This window comes from Ursus americanus, chromosome 9 (assembly GCF_024610735.1).
Source record: "Ursus americanus isolate L20-20 chromosome 9, mUrsAme1.1.p, whole genome shotgun sequence".
Taxonomy (NCBI): domain Eukaryota; kingdom Metazoa; phylum Chordata; class Mammalia; order Carnivora; family Ursidae; genus Ursus; species Ursus americanus.
The window spans coordinates 17,122,153-17,148,257 of NC_142135.1; the positions used below are offsets into that span (position 1 = coordinate 17,122,153).

Genomic DNA, 26,105 nt, shown 5'->3' on the forward strand with positions numbered 1-26,105 from the left:
GGAGACGGGGAAGAGCAAAAGCTCAAGAGGTGGCCCGAGGAAAGGATCAGGCAGAAGCAAAAGCCTCTGAATTTATTTTCTTGGTTATTGATGTAAAAAATCAGTACCCCCCTCCCTTGGGCCCTGGAGCTGCAAAAATGAAAAGCAAGTAATTTAGCCTTCTAGATGGCAAAAGGTTTTGATCATGCTTATTGCTTCTACCTAATATAAGATTTGTGAAATTAGAATCCAATCCAAATAACACTGCATATCTAATATATGCCAGGAGCTATGCTAAGCAGCCTGGCTTCATTTGCTAGTGATTATAATCAAAGAAGCAGTTCCTAAAATAATTAAATTTAATGAGAGAAGGATAAACAGAAATACCATTCGGTTACCATTCTGTTGGTTGCTCTTACCTTGCTGTGGAAGTTAGCTAGGTTGGTTCTTTGACAGTGGATACCTATTCAGCTCATAAATTAATGAAACAAAATGTTATTGAATGTCTTCATGGTGACAGACGCATGTCAGGTGCTGGAAATATATGTGCTCTGTATAATAGAAAATAAGGTGAGGCTTTTAACACCCAAGGACAAAACAATTTGGTTTTGGATATTAATTCCTTTGGATTTGGACATCTTTAGAGTTAACTTTAAAGGAGAATTTTTTTAAAAAGGAGGATTGATTTTTGAATGTGTATTTTATTCCAAGAATTTGATAATGGAACGTCTCTGGGTTGTAATCATTCATTATGTGGGTGTCTTCATGCAGTTCGTTATTGGTGCATTATAAGGTTGTCATCTAATCTCATTGTTGAATCTTGGATATGCTGTGTTGGACAGCATGACTGCACATATTGTGATTTGGAAAATGGAACAGAGAGGGAATTTTTAGCCTTGGGTCTGGCGTTGATTGAATTTCGGTTCTGTTCTGATACATTTCAGAGCCTTCAGGAAGCAATGTCTAAACCACTCATCTGTGGTCCCAGGATTGGCCTTCGGTACTGAAGGTGCAGCCTCATGTTATGGTGATCTCCTTCTGAGGGATATAGCTACACTGTAGTTGACCATGGACTTAACAATGAAGCAGGCTGAGTTGAGAGCAAAAAGCTAAAGAAAGGTAGGGAAGAACATTTCTTCCCCACTTCTGATGTTTCCTTTTGTGTTAAAGAAAGTCAGTTTGATTTCTGTTCTCTCTCTGTTGTGGGAGAGGTAGGGTGACTTATTTGATTGGGAGCTGTGGAAGAATGAACTGGGCACGTCTCGATCATAGTCACCTTTCTTCCCCTTGGGAATGAGATTCCCTCAGGGAGCAGGTGTTCCTCTTGGTTCTTCTGGGGGCAGGTTTACCCTAACCACCCCAGGTGGCTGGATTAGGATGGATAAGTCCACTTAGTTCACTTAATCCACCCATGTTTTTTTCTAACCCATTTCAGAAACTTCTGGAAGCAAAACCCAAACTGTCTACCAGTGGTCTCAGTTTGGTAAACTGTCTACCAAAGGTGCAGAGTCCAGCCAGCAGGTCCATTTGGCTCTCAAAGGAAGTCTCATCCTCCCATCCTTTTGGTAGTAGAGGGAATATTTTGAATCCTCACCTGGAACTCCTGTTTTCCAATTTAGAGTTCAAATGTGGAAACATGGAGCTATTTATTGCTCCCTCAAAATGCCAACGATGCTACGTAGAGGAAATTTGTGGGTATATGGAACAAAAATTCAGGCTCTTCATCTGTATGCTAAATTTGAACGTAGGATACATTAACAAAGTGGAGGCAAATGAAATCAACTTTATGTCATTTATGGTTCAGATTGGTCTTATGTCCTACTGTCCCCTGAAGTTCCCCTTCTCTGGATTCAGTTTGAGGATTTCCTCCTCTATGCTTCTGTATCACTTTGTGCCTGCCTGTTTCACAAAATACCCACCACTACAAGTTGAAAGGAGAGAGGGAGGGAAGGATGGGTAGAAAAAGCCAAAGACCATGGAACGGTTCTGAGAGAATTTTGGCCAGGCCAATGGAGAGCTGCTGAACCAAAGTTGCCCATTAGGAGGACCCCACACTGGGTAGGAATGGGCTGGCTCTGGTACCCCAGGCAGGCTCAGCTACTGGCTGGGAGCACCCATGAGTTTCATGGTATCCATGGAGTGGGACAGCTGGGGGCTGTCAGCTATGCTCCTTGCAGCAAGTTCTCTCCAAGGGGATCTGAGAGGTGTGTTGCCATGGACACTATAGGCTCTTTAAGGGTAGGGACTTGTCTTGCTCTGTATCCTTAGGGCTTAGACAATGGGTGGGTCTGGCACACAAGGCACTTGAAAAATATTTGCTGAAACATTGTCAGGAATAGATTGTGGAGGGAATTTGAGTTTGATGAGTTGTCTGAATTAATTTAGCAGGAAGTTGAAAATTATTAAATATTTTACAACAGAAGATCAAGGCTGCACTTAGAGAAGAATGTAGAGCTCACTAAAGTGAGATTCTTACTTCTTCTCTTTAAGATTTTATTTTTAAGTAATTTCTACACCCAATGTGGGGCTTGAACTCACAACCCCAAGATTAAGAGTCGCATGCCCCACCAACTGAGCCAGGCAGGCACCCCAAGGGACTCTTTCTTTTTGGCAATATTACAGAGATGTGTCTGGTGGTAGGCATAGAAAGGCATACAACCTCAGCATAAGATTTTGGAGATGATGTTTTTAGGACTTGGAAAATTATTTGGACTTGGGATATGGAAAGCAAGAAATTAAAGATGGCAATGGGTTTTCCAATGTCAAAGACTAGGTGTATGGGAACAGAGGAGTAAGAGGAGCTACAATTCCAGGGAAAAATGCTGAGTTTGGTGTTAGATTACCTGAGCTAGAGATGATATTAAACATCCAGGTGGAAGTGCCAAACTGATAGTTAGGATTGCCTGCCCGAATCCTGCCAATGAGGTCCAGGTTAGAAATACATATTGAAAAAAAGAAACAATGAGATTAAGCTAAAAATAGAGAATGGAGTTCAAGGATTAATTGAAATGGACCTGTTGCATATTTTGCAGACAGTGCTAGGTCATTTGTGCATCCTTTTGTAGGTTTGAATAAAATAGACAGAATAATACCATTCACTTCTATTCCTGTGATTCTTTGGTGGGAAAGAGGGATTCCTCTTGTCTTTTTTTATTCTGAGACCATGAGCTTCCCAAGACTGTATTTTCACTTTTGATACTCAGAGAACAAGCACAGTGATTGACACAAAGATTGTAAATTCCTGTAGGGTAGAGACCTCACTTATTTAACTCTGTTTGCCTAGAATGGTGTCTGCACAACAGGAGGTGTTCAGTTAAATTAATTTATTTAATTTGTATAATGCTTGATAGTTTAGTAAGTTCTGGAAGATACATTTAACACTTAATCCTCACAAGGATGCTGAGAACTATTATTACCCCCATTTATGAATGAGGACACTGAGCTTTAGAGAAATTAGGTAACTTACTTGATATCATACAGTTAGTAAGATGTTGTATCTGTCAGAATAGGTGAAGTTATTCTTGGTAACAAACAACCCTAAAAATCTCAGTAGCTTCACAACATAAAAATTTACTTCTTCTGTAAAATTCACTGTGGGTCTGGGAAACCCATTGGAGAAGCTGTCCTCCATGTGATGGCTCAGAGTTGCAGGTTTTTCAAATATATCAACACTGCTTCTGCAGTTGCTGCAAAAGAGAAAAGAGAACATAGAGAATCATGCACTGGTTCTTCAATGCTTTTGCCAGGTAACGAATCACATTGCTTCCACTCACAAAGAAGTCACATGGCCTTGTCTAACTTCAAGGGAGAAGGGAAGAGGAATCTCCCCAATGTGCCTAGAAAGAGAAAGGGAAACATTTGTGAGTAGCTCTATTGTCTACCACAAAAACAGAATTAGGTCTTGAGTTTAGATTTCTGATTTCAATAGCATTTTACTCTTTGATTCACATTTTTTTTCTTAAGGAGGCTCCATGCCCAACATGGGGCTGGAACTCATGACCCTGAGATCAAGAGTAGCACGCTCCACTGACTAAGCCAGCCAGGCACCCCTCTTTGACTCACATTTTAATTTTTACTAAGCTATCCACATTTATGCCAGTTTCTAATGTTAACCTACCTGGAAAACAATCATGCTTTCTACCCTTTTCTTCTGCTTTCTCTTGCCATAGGCCTGACTTCTGTACCTTAACATTGGGTCTTAGAGTATAAAGACTTGAACACACTCAAGATAGCTGAGGGAGACTAATTTCTTTCTTAAGGTTAAAGACGGGACTTAAGTACGTGTAATGATGTCTGAGTATAGGACCTAGAAATGCCAGATCTTGCCCTGCCAATCCAATTACTCCTCTTCCCTGTGAGGTTCTGAAGGCGAGAGATATCCAAATGATATGACCTTGTTATTAGTTGGGATAGTGACTCCTGGGACAGTCCTCTCCAGCAAAGCTCTATTACAGCTCACACATTAGGCTTTAGGCCCGTGGGGTTTCCTACCTCAGAATGAGTCCAAATCTATATGTTGGGATATTACTTCATTATGTCCACTCTCATGGGAACAGGAAACTCGACCAACATGTATATGTGATGAGAGGAACAATGGAATTGGGACTCATAACCAGTACAGACAGGGGGGACTTTGGGACTAAGTGAGCTGGACAGAGAGACACATGCACAATCTATTTACACACAGGGAACTCCTCAACCACTAAATGTGGTCCAGAAAAGTCTGAGAGCTTGATCCATCACATCAGCACGTCTGGAGACAAAGCATTGCTCAAGCTGTGGAAAGCATCTCCTCTGACCACCCATGTTTTACTTATAAGAAAATGGAGGCCCCTAGATATTTGGGGTTCAGGGCTACTTAGAACTTGAGCAGCATCGACTCCAGCCCAGGATGTCTGCCATTTTGACTTACAACTTTGGAAGGGCTCTGAAGCAAAATATAGACTCCAGAGTCCACAGATAGAATGATAACAAAAGTAAGCATTACTGAGCTTTTATGTTGTGCCAGGCCTAGGTGCTAAGGTTATTTCATTTAACCTCTGGGATAGGTGCTTTGAACATCCTTTTTTCACAGATGAAGAATGCAAGGTCCACAAGGCAGGGATTTTTTTTTGGAATAAAAACTTTTTTTTTTTTGGGTCTGTATCCCTAGTGCCTAGATGAGTACTTGGTATATATTAAGTGCTCTGTATCTATCTGTGGAATGAACAAGCTCAAGATCACTGAGCTAGTGAGCAGAGGAGCCAGCATAGGAACACAGGCAGTCTGATTTCGAGGCTCTCCCTCTGAACGGTTACATTATACTGTGAGCTCCTTACACATCTGGTAGTAGTGTTTGCTGGTCATTGTATGTTTATTACCCTTGTTGTCCCTTTCCCCCACGTAATGAGTACCTTTAGAAAAAGGGGTGATGCCCCATTCCTCTGTACTTCCCTGCCTTCCACTGCTGGGTAAACAGCAAGAGCAAATTATGTGTTGACTGGTCGTTTGGGTGTTGGGAAAGGCAGCCACATGTTTTTGGAGGCTGTTTCTTTCTGGGGCAGTTCTATCTCCCTGCATGACTCCTTTAAGGAGACCCAGCCAGTGTTCCACTAGGGGGACCCAAAAGCAAAGGAAAAACCACTCCTGCCCTCCAAAGGCAATGCAGTCAGGCCCACAGCCCTCAGGAGGGGTCAGCGCTGGCTCGGCCAGCCTCAGTGCTCACATCCCTGCACAGCTGTGGTTCTCCTTTCTCCTTGCCCGAAGGCAGCTTTTACAATCAGGGCTTTGGGAGTGAATTCCACCCCTGTGGGGCCAGGACTGCTCCGTTCCTGGGACTCTGGCCCTTCCCGTGGTGCTGATGTATGGGTTTATCCTAGGAACAGAGACGATGGGTTTTGAAGGGCTGCAGCCTGGTGATGAGGCTACTCTGGTTTCATGTAGGGAGTCCCAAAATACAGATCTAGTAAATGATGGATTTTCATCCTCTCCTGCTCCCTTCTCCCCCTCTCTAAAATCAGGGGGCCCTAACCACTTCGATAGTTCAGTGCGAGGCCATTCAAAGCTTAGAGGGCTTCCTTTTCTACAGCAACAGGAACTGGAAATGCAGTTCTCACTAGGGCAGGCTGACTTGTTGAGACAGATAGAATGATCTATTTTGACAACGCATCTTACAGGAATGGATGTATTTGTGAAACGTTGGACAGTTTCATTTTATTATTATTTCTCAACACTGTGCTGTAGAACACTTTTTCTTTTTCTGAACAGCTTGCAAATATGCTACCAGCATTTGGGAAAATTCTCAGTTATATGTTTTCTGTAATAAAATCTGATTTTCCCCCTATATTCCTTTTCTATGATTTCTGATTAAATCATTCGGTTAAGTTTTTTTGCAGAGGTTTTCTTTCTTTCCAGATATGATCTTTTCCTTGAGGAAGAATGAGGTAGATGTTCTCAGTGAACCATATTTAGTATTCTAGGGTTTAAAGAGGTTTTAGAAATATTCTCATGGATTCAAAATGGCCCAGGCAGAGAAGGGGTTCCTGGTCTCTTTGCACTAAAGATGGGGCATGTAAGACGAAGGGGCATGAAAGCCAGGTGGGGCCAAATCATTTCACAGACCTTCAGCTCTAGAGGAATCTTTAGAGATTTTCTCATTAAAAACTCGTATTTGACAGATGAGAACACTGAAGTCCGGAGGGACAAATGACTTGCCTCGTCACACAGCTGATTAGTAACAAAGCCCCACAGGCATCTGGTCATCATTCTTTTCAATATCCCACAGACTTTTGGTGTGAACTGAGGGTGAAAGTATTTTTTCCCCCATGGCCTTTCATTTTACATTAGTCTGCCAAGGAAGTGTCTGGAATAAAGGAAGTAAAGCATAGAGAGAAGAGACAGAGGGTCTTGACCATTGTGTGATAAAGATGTTCTGGTGACTCAATGCTCTGTGACCTGCAGATGATACAAAGGGGAAATGATGAGTAGCTCTGTCTAGGAGAACACAAAAGGCCCAAAAAACCCCTGGAAGGTTGTGTCCAAGGACAGGGGCACACACAACAAACTTGGTTCAATAATCATGTAATGAAACTGTTAGGTAGTAGACGCTATGGAATGTTCTAGAAAACACCACTTAGCATTCTCTAAGCACTTTTCCACATATTCTCTCCTCATTTGACACTTCCTGTATCAGCCAGGGTTCCTGGTGATTCTGGCTCACCTGAGCATTGAGAGGACTTTTTTAGAAAGGGACCGGTGGGGGCCCAAAGTGACAGAACCCAGAGCTGCTCTGAGACAAGAGAATAGGAATGAAAGGAGGGTCTCTTCAGGGTTTTGCATTTGCTCTGCCTTGTCTTGCACTGTTTTCATTGTGTTACTTTGCTTAGGATCCCTATTCCAGAGTGAGGGTGTCCGATTGGCCCAGCCTGGAGCACATGATACTCCTTGACTATTGAGTGTCTTGAGGGGAATATTGAGGCATCTTGATGTGCAGGTCCTTCAAGGCTGTATCCAAAGCAAATTCTAATGCTCTTGACAGAAGAAAGGGGAATAAGCAACAAATATTCCCTGTAAATGAAATGATTGCCTCCATGGTATAAATGAGAAAGCTGAGGCCCAGAGAGTTGAAGTGACTTGCCCAAGGTCACACAGCTAAATATAGCAGAGCAAAGTTATATCTCCAGAATCTGTTCTTTCTATTGAAAAGAGTAGGTGAAGTGTTTGTTTTTGTTTTTTTAAAGTAGGTTCTATGTCCAGCCTGGAACCCAATGTGGGGCTTGAACTCATGACCCTGAGATCAAGACCTGAGCTAAAATCAAGAGTCGGTCACTTAACCGACTGAGCCACCCAGGTGCCCTCAAGAGTAGGTGAAGTTTGTATTAATACACTCCCTTCTCCTTTCTTATTGCTCATGTCACCCTTGTTCCTTCCCCCCCCAAAGGGGTCCCATCACCCCGTCACCTGCCATCTCTGGACTATGAGGCTGATACCCTTACTCCCCTCCACTCCTGGATCCCCAAATTTCTTGGTACCAGTGTAACACACTGAGGAATACTTCACACTGTGTGCTAATGGAAAGAGTCACTCCTGGGTGTGACACTATGAGAGCCCTCTCTCACTTCTTACTCCACTAATGAACTCATTGCTGTGGCTCTGGAGCTTATTGTCGTTGGAGGGAAGCTCAAGGAACCGAGGAAGTCACCTATGCAGGTTTCTTTGAGATGAGGTCTACCTACAAGAGGCACTTGGCCACAGATTCATGGCCCATCGCAATACCACTGTTTAGAAGGGGAGGAACCTTTAGGGACAATGATTGAAAAACATAGGGTTCTCTGTTGTCTACAAAAAAAGGCCCAATTCCTTTGCTTAGCTCTGTAATGGGCCACTTCTGATGTCTGGTGTGCTGGTTATGGGAGGATTCTGAGCCTCTGGGAACAGTGGGAAAGAATCACAAGTTCCACTAGTGACATCTGCTGAGGGCAGAAAATGGAGAGAGTGGTGTGTGTGTTGGGGGGGGGGGTTGATGTTCAGACTGAAGCTCTTTGTGCTCTTTCTCCGACCTACCATTCCCTTCCTCCTCAACACTTTCCCTAACCTTTGGTGCTATGGTCTGAATACAGAGATCAATGGAACTGTTTCTTCAAATGAAGTTGCGTGTAAAACCTCAATGTGTGAAATAAATAAAAAGCTGAGATGAAGTGGGAGAAGGCTTTAGACCCTACTGTGGCTCTGAGGGGGCACTTGGAATCCCCTGGAACCATGCCTTTATCTACAATCCACTTTCTGCTCTTCCTGGGACCTACTCCACTCCCCCCCCCCCCCCGTTTTCCCTTAACCTGGAACTGACATCCTTTCAGTTCTTCAAGATCTCAGAGGTCACCTCTTTCCTAAAACCTTCCCCAATACCCTTTTGCTGGATAGATTCTCTCTGAAAGCCAAAGCATTTTTCTTGAACTTCTCTCATGGCTTTTATAGTTGCTCATTTGAGGACAGGTTGCCCTGATATGCTACAGGTGTCTCTGGATTGTTCCGTGTGTGATGGGTAATCTGAGGTCTATGCAGTCAATTTTGGTAAAAATGCAAGTATTTTTATATATGGATATTGTTTATTTTTAGAGCTTTTGCAAACTCTTTGTAATTTTTGCCTCCTACATCTACCTACGCTTCACCTTTCTGGATATCTTTTTGTGTTTTTTTGTAAAATTGGGGTAGTGGTATTAAGGTTCCATGGAGTTCCTGACATGAGTTAATTTATGCTAAGTGTTTATTATAGTACCTGGCACAGTGTATGTGCTTGGTAAATGTTCGTTATTACTATTATCGTAATTATTATTGGCTCAAAACCATTAGGATAACAATGCTTCTCCACCTTGATATCATTCTTTCCTGAAGGGTAGCCTGCATTTGCTAGTCACTGAGATACAGGAAGAAGCGAACCTCTTGACTCTTGGCTGGGATTCTGGGTGTATGAAGTGAGAATTAGTCATGGCCTCATTCACAATCTGAGAACATTCACACTTCTCGCACCTGCTTAGAGAAGCTTGGATTCATCCAGTAAATTTTGCATTTCTCGGCCCTGGTCTGCAACTCTGGGAAGAGCTCAGCTTTGAAAGTCCTGCAAAGGCCTCCTTGCAATGGCTCAGTGACTTCATTCAGGACCTGGTCCCAGTCGAGGGAAGGCTGTGTCAGCTATAGCCATGTCACCTCTGGCAAGGTTCTCCCAGAGTGCCTGTCCTTGTCTGTTCCCAGCATGTGCCTTTAAACCCAAGCAGCCAAAGAGTGTCCTTTTGCTAAAGAGACTAAGAATCTTTCAGGACACTGCTCCCTGGATGGGACATGTTGGGATGCCAGGTCCTTGGCTAAAGTCTTCAAGTGAATTTATAACCTGATCTGCTGCAAAGGAATCATCCATCCTGATGGGAGGACTTTGGCCTTGGATTTTGGGTGCTCATTGTTTGGAAGTACTTTTTTCTCTTTTGTCTTACCTGTTGGCCTTCACAACCGCTGGGTGGCCTGCATTCCTAAATTTACCATGTTCTTTCTCACCTTTGAGTCTCTACAAGAAAATGTGCCACCTCTCCTTCTCCCATGCACTCTTAGACTTATTCCCCTCCAAAATCTCTCTTGACCCCAAAGACCTTTGGACACTCTTTTCCTTCAGTACCACATACGTGTCTACAACATGATTCAGCTGACTCTGGGCATCACGGCCTGTTTCCTTGTCTATCTCTCCCACTGAAAAGTGGCCTGCATGACCCCAGGGACTGTGTGGTTTGCTCATGGCAGTAACTCGGGGGCCTGGCTGGGGGTCTGGCCAAATTAAAAAAAAAAAAAGCACAAATGAATGAATGAAAACAATGAATATATAAGTGAACAAATACAAGAATCGAGAATACATGATTATTCTGTTTACCTCATTTCTGATCTGAGCACGAGAAGGTGAGGAGTGATGGAAAAGAACAGATTTTCAAACACTTCCACAGTAGCACCCTTTCAGTGATGCAATTGTGTGCAGCGTCTCAGTTTCTGGAACAGATAAAAGCAGAATTTCTCTGTTTATAGGAGGAGGGAAGCCCTATGGTCTCTCTTTCCCCTTCTTCCTCTGGGGGGACCTAGGCTCCTTGGGCAGAGTTTGAAAGCCATGGCCCCTTAAAGGAAAAATGTTCTGAAAAGAACTGAGCAGGGGGACCACAAACCAGCTGGGCCTTGATTTTCTTAGTTGCTGTGGCTAATTGCACTTGTTATGCATATAGCCTGGGCCCGTCCTATGCTAAGTGCTTTGTTTATATCAATTTTTCATCCTCACAATAATCTTATGTGCTTCTATGCTGATTTCTATTTTAGAGAGGAGAAAACTGAAGCATAGATTTAAGTAACATGCCTGGGATCCCATGACTACTAAGCAGCTGAGTCAGGAATCAAACTCTGGATTATCTGCCTCTAGGGGCTGAGCCCTGAGCATGCAGCCACCTGCTGCAAAGCAGCAGAACTGCCCAGAAGAACATCTGCCGTCCACTGAGCGTGGTTGCAGCTGGGCACGGTGCTAAGCCCTTCACAAGCCTTAGCTCATGCGATCCTTACTGCACCCCTGTGGAGTGGAGAAGTCATTGCCATGTTATCATTGGCACCAGTATCAGCTCTATCTACCCTCCTCAGTAGGTTATCAGTGTCAACTATTGCCAACAAGGGGGTCAAGTAAAAAATGATTAGCCCAACATTTGCATACATTTTGTAACAAGATGACCTTTTTCTTTTTCTTTTTAAAGAGAAGCACAGATTATTTGAAACCAACGATGCTAATTAGGCTTGGCTGCCTCAGCAGGATAAAATAAATCAACCAATCTACTTTTTGGAAGCAGAAGGTGGGAAAAAGGCTACTTCTGAGCTGACTGTGCACCAAGAGACAAATCCTTGTTTCATATAAATTGTCTATGAAAATTCCTCTAGATGAATGCAGGAGGGAAATCTGGCAGAAGTCCTAGAGCAGGATAAAGATGTTTGAAAATCCTTTCAGAAATCATAACTTAGATGCTTCTCCCATCTGTCCCGTTTCTGCCAAGAAATATGACCCTCTTTCTTATAGGATTTTCAAAGCACGAGAAGACTTCAGAATGGTACATAGAGAAAGAGGTATTACTCCTTTTCACAGGGGCAATCTAAAACCTCTTGGACCCCTTTCCGACCAGACTCTCAGGGGCTGAGAACCTTGTGGTAAGAAGTCTAATGAGATGAGTTTATATTTATGGCTGTCCCTGTCCTGCCTTCCTTTAGGGGATCTCTGTGTACTGTGAAGGCAGAAAGCTTAGTCAGGAAGGAAAAGACCAAGGGCAATGGTATTCTTCTAAAAAATCAAGGGGATGAGTTTATAAGGCTGTGGTGTTCATTAAGGCTGTTCATAAATATTTTGGCTCTGTTCTGGGCTATGGTAGGATTATACTTCCCCAACCCCATTAAAGTTAGGCATGGCTCTGTGACTTGCTGTGGGCAATAAAATGTGAGCGCAAGTGCTATGTATCGGTTTCTGTAGAAAATGTTAAGAACCAGTGTGATGCATCATGTTCTCTTTCCTTTTGTCACAGTGACAGGCAACATTTGAAATAGTGGATGATTTTTTTAGACTGGGTGTGATGGTTAATTTTATATGTCAACCTGGCTAGGCTATGGTGCCTTGTTGTTTGGTCAAACAACCAGTGTAGATGTTGCTGTGAAGATTGATCTATCTATCTATCTATCTATCTATCTATCTATCTATCTATCTATCTATGATTAACACTAAATCAGTAGACTTTAAGTAAAGCAGACTATCCTCATTATGTGGGTGGGCCTCACCCAATCATTTGAAGTCCCTAAGAGCGGACTATGATTTCTCAAAGAGGAAGGAATTCTCTTCCAGACTATAACATAGAGACCCTGCTTGAGTTTCCAGCCTGTTACCCTGTGGAATTCAGATCTGAGACTACAAAATCAATCCTTATCTGAATTTCCAGCCTGTTGGGCTGCTTCACAGATACTGGACTTACCAGCCCTACTATCATGTGAGCCAATTCCTTAAAGTAAAATAAATCTCTATGTACATATTCTATTGGTTCTGTTTCTTTGTTTTACTCTAATACACTGGGTGAGAGTGAACTGGAGCAGAAACCCAGCCAACTCATAATGGAAATGTAGAGTGAGCAAGAAATAAACTTTTGTCATTAAAAGCCACTGAGATTTCAGGGTTGTTTGCTGCTGCAGCATAACCTACCCTATCCCTACTGATAAGGAGATTAGGTATAATCTGTCCCATTCATCTACATTTTTTTCTTATAATTTTTATTTTTAGGAGCACAACTAAATCTCACTTGGGCATCATGATTCAACTTGACTTAAACGAACTTAAAATCATTCTAACAATTACCCTGTCTCTAAATATTCATATGAAATATCAAAATTAGCTGAGAGAAGAAAGGTTGGAAGGAAATTAATATTAGCCAATGGCTTACTTCTGAACCAGGTGCTAAGCCAGGTGGTTGGCATATATCTCATTTATTTCTAAAAGTAGTTTATAAGGTATGTATTGTATTATTTTATAGGTGAGAGAACTAAGGCCAAAGAGAGAGTTAGTGAACTCCAGATGTGAAATTTAGAGTCAGAATTACGTATTCTAAAGCTCATGGTAATTCTATTAATTAGGATTTTTTAAAAAAGAATTTATTTATTTATTTATTTATTTGACAGACAGAGCCAGCCAGAGAGAGAGGGAACACAAGCAGGGGGAGTGGGAGAAGAAGAAGCAGGCTCCCAGCAGAAGAGCCTGATGTGGGGCTCGATCCCAGAACGGCTGGGATCACACCCTGAGCCGAAGGCAGACACTTAACGACTGCGCCACCCAGGCGCCCCTAATTAGGATTTTTAACAGCAGAAAAAGAATTTATTGCAATCGCATCAGGAAGCTCATAGCATCAATAGGAAAGACTGGAGAACAGGTTCATAAAAGGACAGATATTCAGGGCACCAGGGGTCTGGAAGTAAGAATGGTTTAATGGTGTTACTAGGAGATGCTGATGGAAGGAATGTGGTTATGCCCTTTCTGGTGCTTTCTGTTTTGTTCCATTTCTGTTCAAGTTCAAAGTTCTGCATTCAGCGGGCTTACCTTGGAATTATGGGTTCACTCCTTGGCAACTGCATTGACAGTCCCAGTAAAACCACTTGCCATTGGAGAGAAGTGATTCCATAGAAGGACGTTAGGGACTGTTGTCACAAAAAACTGTGTGTGTGTGTGGGGGGGTGGTGGTGAATATTAGGCAGCCAAAAAGAAGAGCAATTACAGGTATCCTCTGAGGAGCGACCTACATTAGTACCTGTTTTCGCTAACGGAAAGAAACCGGAAAAAGAGTTTCACTTTTACGACAAAAGGCGAAAAGCGAAAATAGCGTTCAGCGTTGGTTTTGCGGCTGCCGTTATGCAGGTAGCCGGATGCGAGCAGCAGCGTGTCAGCCGCCAGCCGCCAGAGCTTTGCCCTGTGTCTGGTGAGCATCTGTGCTTTATTTAGATTTATTTTGTGCATCCATTAGCAAGATGTGTCCTAAGGTATCAGAAAGCCTGAGAGAGGTTATATTTTGGGTCTGGGAATGCTCGAAAACATTTCCGTATAAATTAATGGAAACTCCTTGGCTTTATGCCATTTCGGTTTGTCAAAGATTTCTTAGGAACGCTCCACTCTTTGGTAGTGGAGAAAAACCAACCGGTGCATGATTTGGTTTGGCTGGGAGAGAGTCCCATTTTCTGCCTGTTGTCCTGATGTAATATCAAAGAGACCACCTCCATTCTTAAAAATGCCCTCATTCGAAGGATAAATTATGGGGTCACGAAATAGCATGTCACGAAATAGCATCCCACGTATACATCGACGCTGTTATTCACCTGAAGCCTTGGGTGCCAGAAATGGGGCATTTCCCTAGGCATAGTAGGTTGTTACAGGGTTGTTTTTCTATTTGTTATGGTTCAGCTTCCAGCAGTGTATTTCTAAATTCTTGAATCATTAAAAAAAAAAATTTTTTTTTTTTAAAAAGTAGGTTCCATGCCCAACGTGGAGCCCAATGCAGGACCTTAACTCACGATCCTAAGATCAAGACCTGAGCTGAGATCAAGAGTTGGACGCTTAACCCACTGAGCCACCCAGGCATCCCCTAAATTCCTGAATCATTTTTGTCTGATTGGTTATTACCTAGTTCTACTGGCTAGAAATTACATGTGCCCTTTGCTGATGAAGACTTATGCTGTCTCTAGGTGACACTTTTCTTTCTGATGAGAAGGACTAGGGACTAGGGTGGCAGGTAACTGGAACAACTTCCAAGCTTTGCGCAGGATTTCGGTTGTTCAAGAGGCTGTTACCAAGGGCATCTGTCAAGTTGAATATAACCGTGAGCAGGTCTTATAGATCCCACTTCCTTGATATCTTTTGAATCCGTGCATTTTACCTTCATTGCTAATACCCTGGTTCAAGCCACCACTATCTGTCACAAGGATTACCACCTCCTGATTGGCACAGGGCCTTCACTGTTGGGTCTGGTCAGTTCATTCACGACGCAGCAGTCCGAGTGATCTTCGTAAGGTGACAGCCTGATTACATCAGCTCCCTTGCTCTGATGGCTCCCTACTGCTCTTGGTTGAAGTCGAAATGCCTTCACCTGACCTGCAAGGCCTGCCTGAGCTGGCCCAGCTTTTCTCCTCTCTTAGTGCTCCACACTGATGCCCACTGATGCCCTTTCCTTCTGCTGCTCTGGGACTCAGGTCTTTTGCAGATCTTATTCCTTCGGTCTGGACATCTATTTCCTTTTTTCCCACCAACTCCTACTTACCCTTAACTCTTAGCTTAGCATTGGTAATAATCGTTTTAATAGCTCACCTATACAGAACACTTACTTATATGCCAGATGCCATGCTGCCTGCTTCACAGGGACTATCTCATTTGATCTTTTCAGCCATCCTAGCAAGTAGGTGCTACTATTTTCATTAGCAGCCCTATTTGACAGATCAGGTGGTTGGGGTTCAGAGAAGATAAATGCCTTGCCAGGATACACAGCTCATAAAAGGCAGAGCCAGGATTCGAACCGGGAAAACAGATGCAGAGCCTGTACCCTTCACCCTGTGCTACCAGGCTTTTTAAGCATTTCCTCCCGGCAGCTCTTGCCTCCCCTGACTTTCTTAGGTGCCTTTTCTAAGGAGCATCTGCATTAGGTGTCTCTTCTCAGTGCCTCTAGGATAGCATAGAGCTTTCTCATCAGCCTGTACGATAATGACCTGTTTGTTTTTCTTTTCTTCTGGAACATAAGACCCATGAGTCTGGTGTCTTTTTCATTCTTTTACTTGAGTAGGCAGAGGTCTTATCACATAGTAGGTGCTCAATAAGTGTTGGTTGACTGGATGATTAAAAATTAGGTGTTGGTACTCCCCTTGTTTGTGTTCCCTCTCTCGCTGTCTCTCTCTGTCAAATAAATAAAATCTTTTTAAAAAAATTAGGTGTTGGTATTTAGGTCTTGAAAAGCTACAAATTCCTCCCCCATCCTACCTCCCTACCTTGCTCCTCAGATTATTTTCCATTGCCATTGATCTTAGAAGTATTTCTCTTACTGCTTTTAGGAGTATATTAAAATCTAATTTAATAGCCCCTCCTCTGGGTCTTTGCCTGGGAGATTTTCTCCATGAAAAGATCTCCTTTCTCCCTGCTGCTAATTCATGTTCTTCTTACTTCAGTTGCCATTAGGACATGAGTCTTCTTTGACTTACTCATGTGGCTTCTCTTACCCATTTCCCTTCAGTTGGGGACTAAGATGCCTGTCCCTGGGTATGGCACAGACCCACGTTGTCCCCCATATCGGTCTTCCCTTTATCATTACGGAGATGAGCATATTGCCAATGATTGCATGGCTGCCTTCCCCAGGCTTCTTGTAGCTGGGAAGTAGACTTTTGATTGACTGAAATTTTGACCAGTGATACTAGTTTTGTGAGTGAATTCAAGAAGTGTCCTTACAGGAAGCACAAAGATCTTTTTTCTTATCTTTTCTCCATTCTGTTGTCAAAGGTCTGTGCTGGAGCTCTAGCAAGCATCTTGGACCATGAGAACAAGAGCTGTACTCCAGAGATGGTGGTGTGGTGAGCTGGGAGGAGCCTGAGTCCCAGACAACTTTGCATGGCTTCCATACCGTTCCTAGACTGTCTACTCTTGACTTCTTTTGTATCACTGACAGTATGCACTCTTATTTGTAGCTTCTCTGTTATATGCAGGCAAACCCAATCCTGTCTCATACGCTGGTCTTTGGGAGTCTGCACGTGCTCAGCAGTCATGAAAAGCTGGGTGGTGTCTCTAAGTGGCAGCTCTCAGGGGGAAAGAGGTGGGTTTCTCACAAGTATTTGAGACTTTGACTTCTGGTCATGACTCTACCATGAATTGTTTACATACCCTTGAACAAGTCACATCATCTTTTTGGGGATGGTTGGTTGGTGGATGAAGTAGGACCATGTGATGGTCTTTAAAAGGTCTGTGATGACAAAGGCCATATCTTTAAGAAAAGAACTACTAAAGACAGAGACCTGGACCAATACAAATTGATTTGGCAGGAAAAATTTTCACAGTTTTTTCTGAAACCTCCTGTGCCTTGTTCCTTGCTCTTGCTGAAAAATGCTCTCTGAGGGGCACCTGGGTGGCTCAGTCGTTAAACGTCTGCCTTCTGCTCAGGGAGTGATCCCAGGGTCCTGGGATTGAGCCCTGGATTGGGCTCCCTGCTCTGCTGGAAGCCTGCTTCTTCCTCTCCCACTCCCCCTTCTTGTGTTCCCTCTCTTGCTGGCTGTCTCTCTCTCTCTGTCAAATAAATAAATAAAATCTTTAAAAAAAAAAAAAGAAATGCTCTCTGGGTTCTAGCTTCAGGCTGGGGTGTGGGATCTGGGCTGGAGCAAATGTTAGCGCTGCTTGTGTGGGTGTGATAGCTCTGACTCTGCCGTTCAGTCTTCAGGGGCCTCTTGGATCTCAGAGTCTGCTCTTGCTCTCCTGGCCTACCTGGGATTCTGTGTCTATCAAGTGCAATAAAAATGTTTCTTTTCTATAATCCTCTTTCTTTAATAAGCTCTGAACAAAGGCAAAGCTGGTAGGGCCACGCCGGTCCCGTGTTCACACATGCGTCCTTCCACACATAATCATTGTGTGAGCTGTTTGCTCTTAAGATTTTTCTGACCTTTGTTTGCTCATTGAAGCTGACTTCATAGGAGTAAAGTGTGTGTGTGTGTGTGTGTGTGTGCTCGCACGTGTGCGAATTTGTGAGTGTTTGGAGGATATAGGGAGAAGAGTGAAGAGAGAGGGTGGTGAATATTCTGAGGCTAAAATCGAAAAAAAAAAAAAATCTAGTTGGCCCTGGTCCAGAACCTTTCTGGAGATGGTCCCGAAGCTCGTACTCTGTTTCATGTGTCTCTGCATTAGGAACGACTCTGTCCTTATGTACCTGGGCCATCAAGCCTGTATGGTAATGGCACTCACTCCTCCCATGCTTGGTCAGCATCCCCATGGCAGATGTTGGTGATCTCTGCTGCCTTTTCATCTGAACTGGGTAGTGTTTCCCAAGTTGGTTTCAGTGTGGTTTTGTCTTCAGCGTTTACTGGTGAATTCACGTTGACCTCAGTCTGCACTGATTGGCTGTGGTCTCTCTGCTGGAGTACATCCTCTCAGGGCCAGACATCTGTGCCTGGCGTTGTACTGGGTGGCCAGCTGCTGAGAGCACAAGGTAAGCTGGAGGACCCTGCAGATGCCCTTGAATGACATTCCTCATCTGCACCAGACTCATTCTTTATGGCCCAACTCCTTTTGGGATGCCTTCCCATAGTCCAACAAAAGAAGCCATGGGATTGGGTTTGGAGATCACGTAAAAGTGATTTGAAAAATGTAATATGCTGGTAGTGGAAGGAGCCCAGGATCAAGAGAAGATTTGGGTTCAAAGTCCAGATTCTGCCATTTTCCTTGGTTAAATACATGAAGCTATCTGTTTTAAAACTTTTCCTTAATAATAAAATGGGGATGATGATAATGATTAGCTCCCAAGCCATTAATACTTGAACACATTAGTGAATGTTGGCTTTGTAACTGGAGGTCCAGGGATTAAACTCTGCTTCTCCTCTTCCAAGCGAACAAATCTTAGGAAAATCATCTATTTTTCTGAGTTTCCCTTTCCTATCTATTAAATCATAATAATTTCTACTTCAGAGTAGGTTATAATTATTCAAGAAGTAAACGTGCTATGATAATTATGCCTTTATTGTTATTGCTAAGAATGGCAATAATTTCTTCGAAGTCCCTGTTGTTCATACCCAACTCTTTCCAGTTTGCAGGGGCATGCTATGAGTCTGTTTTCCTGAGGTATAGCAGCACAGGTCAGAGTAAGGTATATCATTTGTGGTAGTTTCCTGGGTGTTTTGGATGTGGTATTATTAGCAGTAAGAGAATCACAGTAGCTGCAGATGACACTTTGCCCGATGAACCAATGGGCCCATCCAACAACATTGCTAGCTCCACTCTGACTTGTGCCCCTGAACAGTGAGTATGGGGCTACTTATACAGCATAGACCATGCATAGACACATGGTGGGATACCATGTGAATGGCACCTCCTAAAATGGTGCAGTGTACAACCTGTACAACTCTATGTGGTGGCTCTGGCATCTACCTGTCCATCCAGAGACCTCCAGATTTTCTCCCCCTGAAGTGGTGTCTGGGCAAAAGGTCTGACTTTTTTGATGGGGTTTTTGTAGTGCTGGAGGCTATATTGGAATGTTTTCCTTACCTGGGTCACTGGGGGACTCCATGACCAAGGAAGCATATAGAGAAAAGAACTGGGAAGGCAGCTAAATTTTAGGAACCAGCAGGTGAACCCAGGTGGTTCCTAGATGAAGGGGCCTGAAGTTGCTATCAAAGCTGGGAGGGAAAACAAGCAATCTCAGAACAAGGAAGAAGAACAAATTCAGGTGGATAGAGTGCACAGCGAGGGTCGAATCAACCCCCCTCGAGCAGACTGTGTTGGTCTGATATTTGCTTTAATGCTCAGGTTGAGGTGGCCAATGAACCTGCCAGGTTCAGTGGCTCTTTGTAACAGAATTCAGTTTGGCTCTTTGTAACAGAAACTATCAAGTAGTTTATCTTAAAGATTTTATCTTCTCTCGTTAAAGAAGATGAAAGATAAGCATGATGGGGCTGGTATGGTGTCCTAATAGGATCGTCTGGGAATGAGAAAGCCTCCTTCTATCTTTCTGCTTGAAGGCTCCCATCTGAAGGCCACCTCAAGATTCAAGATGGGTATTGGAGTGCCGCCTGTTACATCAGTGTCCCAAGTACTACCACGACAGAAGATGGCAGGAAGGACAAAAGGGGTGAGTTTCCTGGCTGAGTCAGCTCCTATTAATCAATCTTCCTGGAAGACCCCATATTTCTGCTGTCTTTGGCCACACTTAATGTCGTGGCCACATATATCTGAAAAGGAGTTCAGGAAATTTAGAATAATAGCTGGGTACGTTTCTGCCCCTAATAAAATTGGGGCATTGTTGTAATGAGGGAGAGGAAAATGGTTATGACGGACAAGTGATAGCCTTTGTCACAGGGGCCCTTTGCATAGCTCTTTCTAGGACTATTTGTGTTAGAATTGTCCTTAAAAAGCAGCTAGCAGGCACAAGTGATTGTGCTGGGTATATAGTTAACTGCTCAGAAAATGCCAACTGGGTTATTGAATTAGAACATTTGTTAAACCATTACACTGATTGAAGGGCAGGGGAAAATATGAGCTCCTTTTTTTGAAGACTTGGGTAGTTGGGGCCAGAGCAAACATTCCTGGTAACGTGGGCCTGGCTTGCAGAAAGCCCAGCTGTTCCAAAAACTCAGCATGGGTCAGAACTTGATCTTTCCTTTGTTGCTGCTTCACATGACAGCTCTTCATTAGAACATTGTGTAAGGTGGCTACTGGTGCCATAAGAAAGAGGTTTGTGACTCATGAAATAACTTCTTGGCGAAAAACGTATTACGCTAAAGTAATGAGGCAATGACATTTTTTTTTCACCTATATTCCAAGGTATTACTTGCCAGTGATTGCTCAAGGAAACTTGGCCTTGACATGGCATACCAGCATATACCGAATATTGCAAAATTTTAGGCTCACCCAATAAACAGAAAAGCCAGACCATATGTGTTAGGTAGGTCATTAGAAGTGAGCTGGGTTGATTTATGCTTTGAAGTGTCAGTCATTATAGTAAAACAATTATTGAGCATATACCGTGTTATAAATGTTTGGAGGGAGGCTAGTGGCTACAAAGATAAATGATACTTGGTTTTCGCTTAGTGTAGGAGATAGGATGTGATGGCACGATTAGACGAGGTAGAACGTGAGGAGGGCTCTAACAGAGAAGCAGTGGGAAGCGGAGCAGGGCGGGGTGGGCTCAGATTGGGGCCAGCAGGGAGGCTCCGAGGGCAGCTGCGTGAAAGAGGTGGAGAGGGCGCCTTGAAGGACAGGGGAGTTTTGGGCCCATGGAGGCAGGGATTGGGAGGACAGAGGAGTGTTCACTATGAAGGGAACCACAGCAGGAAGTATCTGGAGAGCAGACAGCCTGGGGTATCTTCAGATGCTGCGGGGGAATCAGCCATCTGCACATGTAAATGTGTACCCTGGGAAAAAGGGTTCCAGATGCACATAAGCTTGGGGGGATGCTAGAGTTTTAATTAAATATTAGCATATTGAAGGCTCTGAGAAGGTCCTTTTTTAAAAGGCAAATTTCTATCTATTTAATTTTGTTAAGCAAGTAAATGAATTTATATGTGCAGAAAAGCCTTTCTTTTTTTTTTTTTTCTTTTTTAACCCAGATGTAGAGTGTTGGAAATGTAGTTTAGCAGTGTTTCCACGAAGAAGTGGGTTTGCTAGGCATCTAGCTGGTCTCTGCTGACAGACATCCTCCTCAGACTGACATGTTGGCCCCACAGCAGGATAGGCTTCTACGGCCAGAGTTCTTTCTTCACTACCCATTCCACAGCTCATCCACAAAGGAAGTAAAAAAGCAGCGTTCTTCAAAGCTTTTTGCTCCTTTATGCCCTAAAAGTGTTTTGAAGAACTATGTACCCCTTTACATATTTCTTAACTTACAAGGTTCTTTCTTCATAAATTTAAATAATTGCAGAGGACAAAATTTCTAATACATTATAAATATTGAACATATTATAAATATTGAATATAAAATGATGCATCAGTCTTTTAAAGTAATTCAGTGGCATAGATAGCACAGTCATCGGATACCTACTGTCATCTAATTAAAGAAACACACACATGCACAAGCTTTTACTTAATAAGCCGGAAATTCTGTATCACATCTGTCTACCTTAAAAATCACGTTTTTATTCTTCTTCCACCACAATAAGAATTTTCTCTTATTGTAACATATTTTCATGTTTAGAGGTCTTTTACTGATCAACCTATAACATTTCTCTGCAACAAAAATGTGTTTATTTTTTATTTTTTAAAGATTTTTTTTAAATTTATTTATTCGACAGAGATAGAGACAGCCAGCGAGAGAGAGGGAACACAAGCAGGGGGAGTGGGAGAGGAAGAAGCAGGTTCATAGCAGAAGAGCCTGATGTGGGGCTCGATCCCACAACACCGGGATCACGCCCTGAGCCGAAGGCAGACGCTTAACCGCTGCGCCACCCAGGCGCCCCCAAAAATGTGTTTAAACATTGAAACAAAAGTTATTTCCTGGGACTCCGAGACTCTACGTTTCAAAACAAATTTCTTTTGGATTGAATTATCATTATTACGAGTTCACGGTTGATCAAAGTAACATATGTGCATATACTGTATGTTTTAATAAATATTAGTCATAAGAGTAAATTATTATTGGAAATGCTTCTCTTAATGATAAATATGGGGCAGAAGTTATATTTCCCTATTCATGGAAGCTCTGCAAATGTCAGAATGTTGGATTATCCCTTTTTGGCACTTTGGGTTTGTTGCATACTTTGTATGGCTGAAAATTATGCTTTTTTTTCCCCCAAGAAGGGGTGAAGAATGGGGAGGGAGGCTGGGAAGGAATTGGCATGCTGCTTCAAAGTGCTTTCTCACACAGCTCAATTTTATAAAAGAATACCCGTCTGAAAATTGCAGATCTGCAACTTGCCTCCTCTGAAACTAGTTTATTTGTGCCCATATATGCCTTGTGAGGTCATCATGTGACTGTAGCGCAGCTTGAAGACCACTGGTAATTGGAAAAGACAAATGACCCTCCTATCAGGATACCTCATTTTGCTCATAACTGGCTATATTCCCCTAAATCAGTTACCTAACCACAAGGGATTCAGCCTCCTCCTGGTTCAGAGAACACCGAGATGCTTCTGGCACCCCTTTTCTGATTTCCAAGGCATCCTTCTGGGGGTGGAAGTGATTGTCTAACTGAAGCTTCATGTGTTACTAAAGATATCCATCAAACATGTTTTCCAGGCAATTAGATTCTGTGGCCGTCTCATCTCAACATATCAAACAGATTTATGAAGTTAATCTTTGACCTTTGCAACAACTAGAAAGGAACAGAGATGAAGGGGAACAGAGCTTTTGGGCATTTTCTTTTTGTTGTTGCTGTTTTTTTGGCTTGATTAGATATCTGGTTTCCGCAGCTTGCATGACTAATTCTGGGCTTCAATTACTCTCTTATAACCTTAGCATGTAAAGATGGAAAAATTCCCCTGACATGTTCAGGAAACATTTATTACAGACTGTTTTATACGTCTGGTCAGAATGGGCTAACTGATTTTTCACAAGAACAGAATTTGGCAGAAAGCCTAGCCTCCTTTAGTCCCTCTCTTGCCAAAAATCACTCTGGAGCCAACCTGTAGGCCTTGTGATGTCCCATAGGAGGCCAGACTGGGAAAGGGCTTGGGTGGGAGTAACCCTTTCACCTACAGTGGGAAACAAGATCCATGGAGAGATAGAGGACCTCTCCCCACTGTGTTTCTGGGGAATATAGGGTGAAGCTCAGTGGCTTTATCTTCCTAGAAAGGGAATAATGGCACATTACACATGGAAGATGGGGAAAGGCACAGAGAATAGAGAAGCTGGACCACAGTCCATCCTCACAATTAGCAAGAAGAACAACGTAGGAAGATGGTCCACCTGTCCTCTTTCAAATCTCCAGATTCTGTGGTTTACCTGGCCCAGCCTCTGAATCACCTCTCCCTGTCTAGTATGGCTTTGATCTCCATCTGAAGATTCAGCCCCCTTCTCGCTCTCAAGACAAATGCAGAGGAGAGGCAGGAGGTCCTCGAGCCACAGGAAGGGTTTAAACAGGCAGTGTCAGGATCAGATTTCAGTTCAGATTTACTGCTGTGGCTGCAGCTGTGCGGAGGATGTTCGGGTTACGCCGTGGCGATAAAGTTGTCATTCTGTTGGAGAAACCCAATGAGTTTCACATGCGCGTTGCCTGTTTTATGCGGTGAACACTGACAGTACCTCTGGCTTGCAGCAGAAGGCTGTTATCACCTTTATTGGAGATGAGCAAACCAGCCTGAGTTGCTGAAAAATGGATATTTTTAAGAAGGTCTCCACTCAGCCAGCTTGATAGGCCTTGAGCTCTGGACCCAGACAGTCCAGGATCTGATTGCCTGCCCTTCTTCTTCCTGTATGACCTTGGGCAAGTTACTGCCCTTCTCTCAGCTTGTTCCTTGTCAAGTGGGGAGGGTAATTGTGGCTGCTATACGGGATTATCATGATGATTATGTTCCTGGCCTGTATAAATATTATGCTTTCTATTTTCTTTCCTGAGCCAGTGCTGAGGAAAGAGGGGAGAGCCATGGTTAGAAGAAAAGAATGGGAGTGGTGGGCACGTAGGAGGTATGGGAACAGGAGGGTATGATGTCTGAGTTGGATGGACAGAGGTGCTGCAATTTTGCTTAAGATTAGTGCTGGTTCTGTCTCATTTCTAGCTCAGACATCCTAACTCTTGGCTCATAGGCTGGTTGGTCATGGTCTAAACACATTTTTGTTTGGTCCCCAGGATTAGCTGGATCTGAGTAATAGCTGGTCCCTTGAGATGGGTATATTAGTCAGTGGTCTACAGAGGAACAAAACCAACAAGGTGTGTGTGTGTGTTTATTTTAAGGAATTGGTGATTGTGGTGGCTTGGCAAGTCTAAAACCTACAAGGTAGACCAGCAGGCTGGAGACCCGGCTAAGAGTTGGGGTCTGAGTCCAAAGGCCATCTGCTGGCAGAGTCCCTTCTTGCTGGAGGGAGGTCAGTCTTTGTTCAACTTTTGCTCTCAATTGACTGAGCCACCCAGATGCCCCAAAGAAGTCCACCTACCTAATGCAAATCTTCTCCAAAAAAACACCTTCACAAGAACATCTAGAATAATGCCTAACTAAGTATGTGGGCACCATAGCCCGGCCAAGTTGACACATAAATTCAGCTATCACAGTGGGTGTGCACTTGCCGTCGCCTCGATTGTCTGACACCTGACCCATGCTGTTCACTCACTCATCTTCCTGACTCAGAGGTGTTTGAGTCTGTGATCCTACCTCCAGCATCGCTCTTCACGATGATGTAGAAGACTTAATCATCAGGCACTACGTGACAGTTTGTTTTGCTGGAATCCAATGACTTTCTGGGCAAATATGCCCATTCTTCCTTCTCTGTTTCTGGGGAATATAGGGTCTCTCCTCTGTTATCATGTTATCAAGTCTCTCCTCTGTTATCATGAACTGGCTAGAGGACAAACGTAAGGAACATCAGGTCTTAGACTTGGACGGATGTGCGGGAACTCATAAGAACTCAGATGTGAGGCCTTTTGGGACTATAACAGCAGGGCCTAGAGGGAAAACCTGACTTGGTAGGTGGGTGCTGGGGAAAGTTAACTGGCAGGAGCAGCTTCCTCAGGATGTCCAGTGGATGCGGTGAGTTCTTGTGTGTTTGTGCAGGTGTGTGTTTGGACAGGGAGGTCCAATGTGAAAGTGAGATTCCCCTGCCACAGTGGGAGGTTCCAGGAGGCTGGCAATACTCTAGGGCTCTGGGCAGCATGGCCCGAGGGCTTGAGCAGGGTAGAGACAATGTGAGCTACACTGGTATGGGATTTCATTTTGAAAGCTCAGGATTAGGGAAGGGTTGCACGGAAAGGGGACCTGGGCCTAGGAAAGAGCCAGAGCATACTATAGGGGCTGGAGTTAAGCTTCTGTAGTCTAGGGGCCATTTCTTGAGTCCGGATTCATCCCAGCACCATCGAATCAACTATAGGCAGCAAGGTTTACCTTTAACCTTGCCTTGTGTTGCTCAGATCTAGACAAGAGAATGGGGGTTTGCAGCTGACTGTGACAGACGTGGCCCTCATTTTGATTGTGACATGCAGGCAACAGGGCCAACAAGTCTCTGTGTGTGTGTGTGGGAAAGTGTGTTGGGGACAGTGGCGCCCTTCACTCATGTCTTTGGGTGAGGCCAGAGAATGGAAGGGCGTATGCTGATGGGGTAGAGGTTGACTTCTCCATGAGATGGCGCTCATAGCTTGTCTTTCTGTGTGCCTCTGTGCCTTTTTTTTTTTTGGTTGGCTTTGATAAAAAAATGCGTACTGTAAATTGTATCCTGTTTTAGAATTCATGGAAATATGACTTGTCTTTCC

At 43.5% G+C, this 26,105-nt stretch overlaps 1 protein-coding gene across 6 annotated transcripts in view; it reads left to right on the forward strand.

Moving 5' to 3' along the window:
• LOC148109424 (uncharacterized) overlaps positions 1-26,105 on the forward strand; it is a 325,915-nt gene that overhangs the window by 83,029 nt on the left and 216,781 nt on the right. For all 6 annotated transcript variants that reach the window (XM_087864653.1, XM_087864650.1, XM_087864654.1 and 3 more), the window contains one exon: positions 19,735-19,844. In XM_087864653.1, coding sequence (XP_087720779.1) covers positions 19,735-19,844 — 110 coding nt within the window. The remainder of the gene's footprint in view (positions 1-19,734; positions 19,845-26,105) is intronic.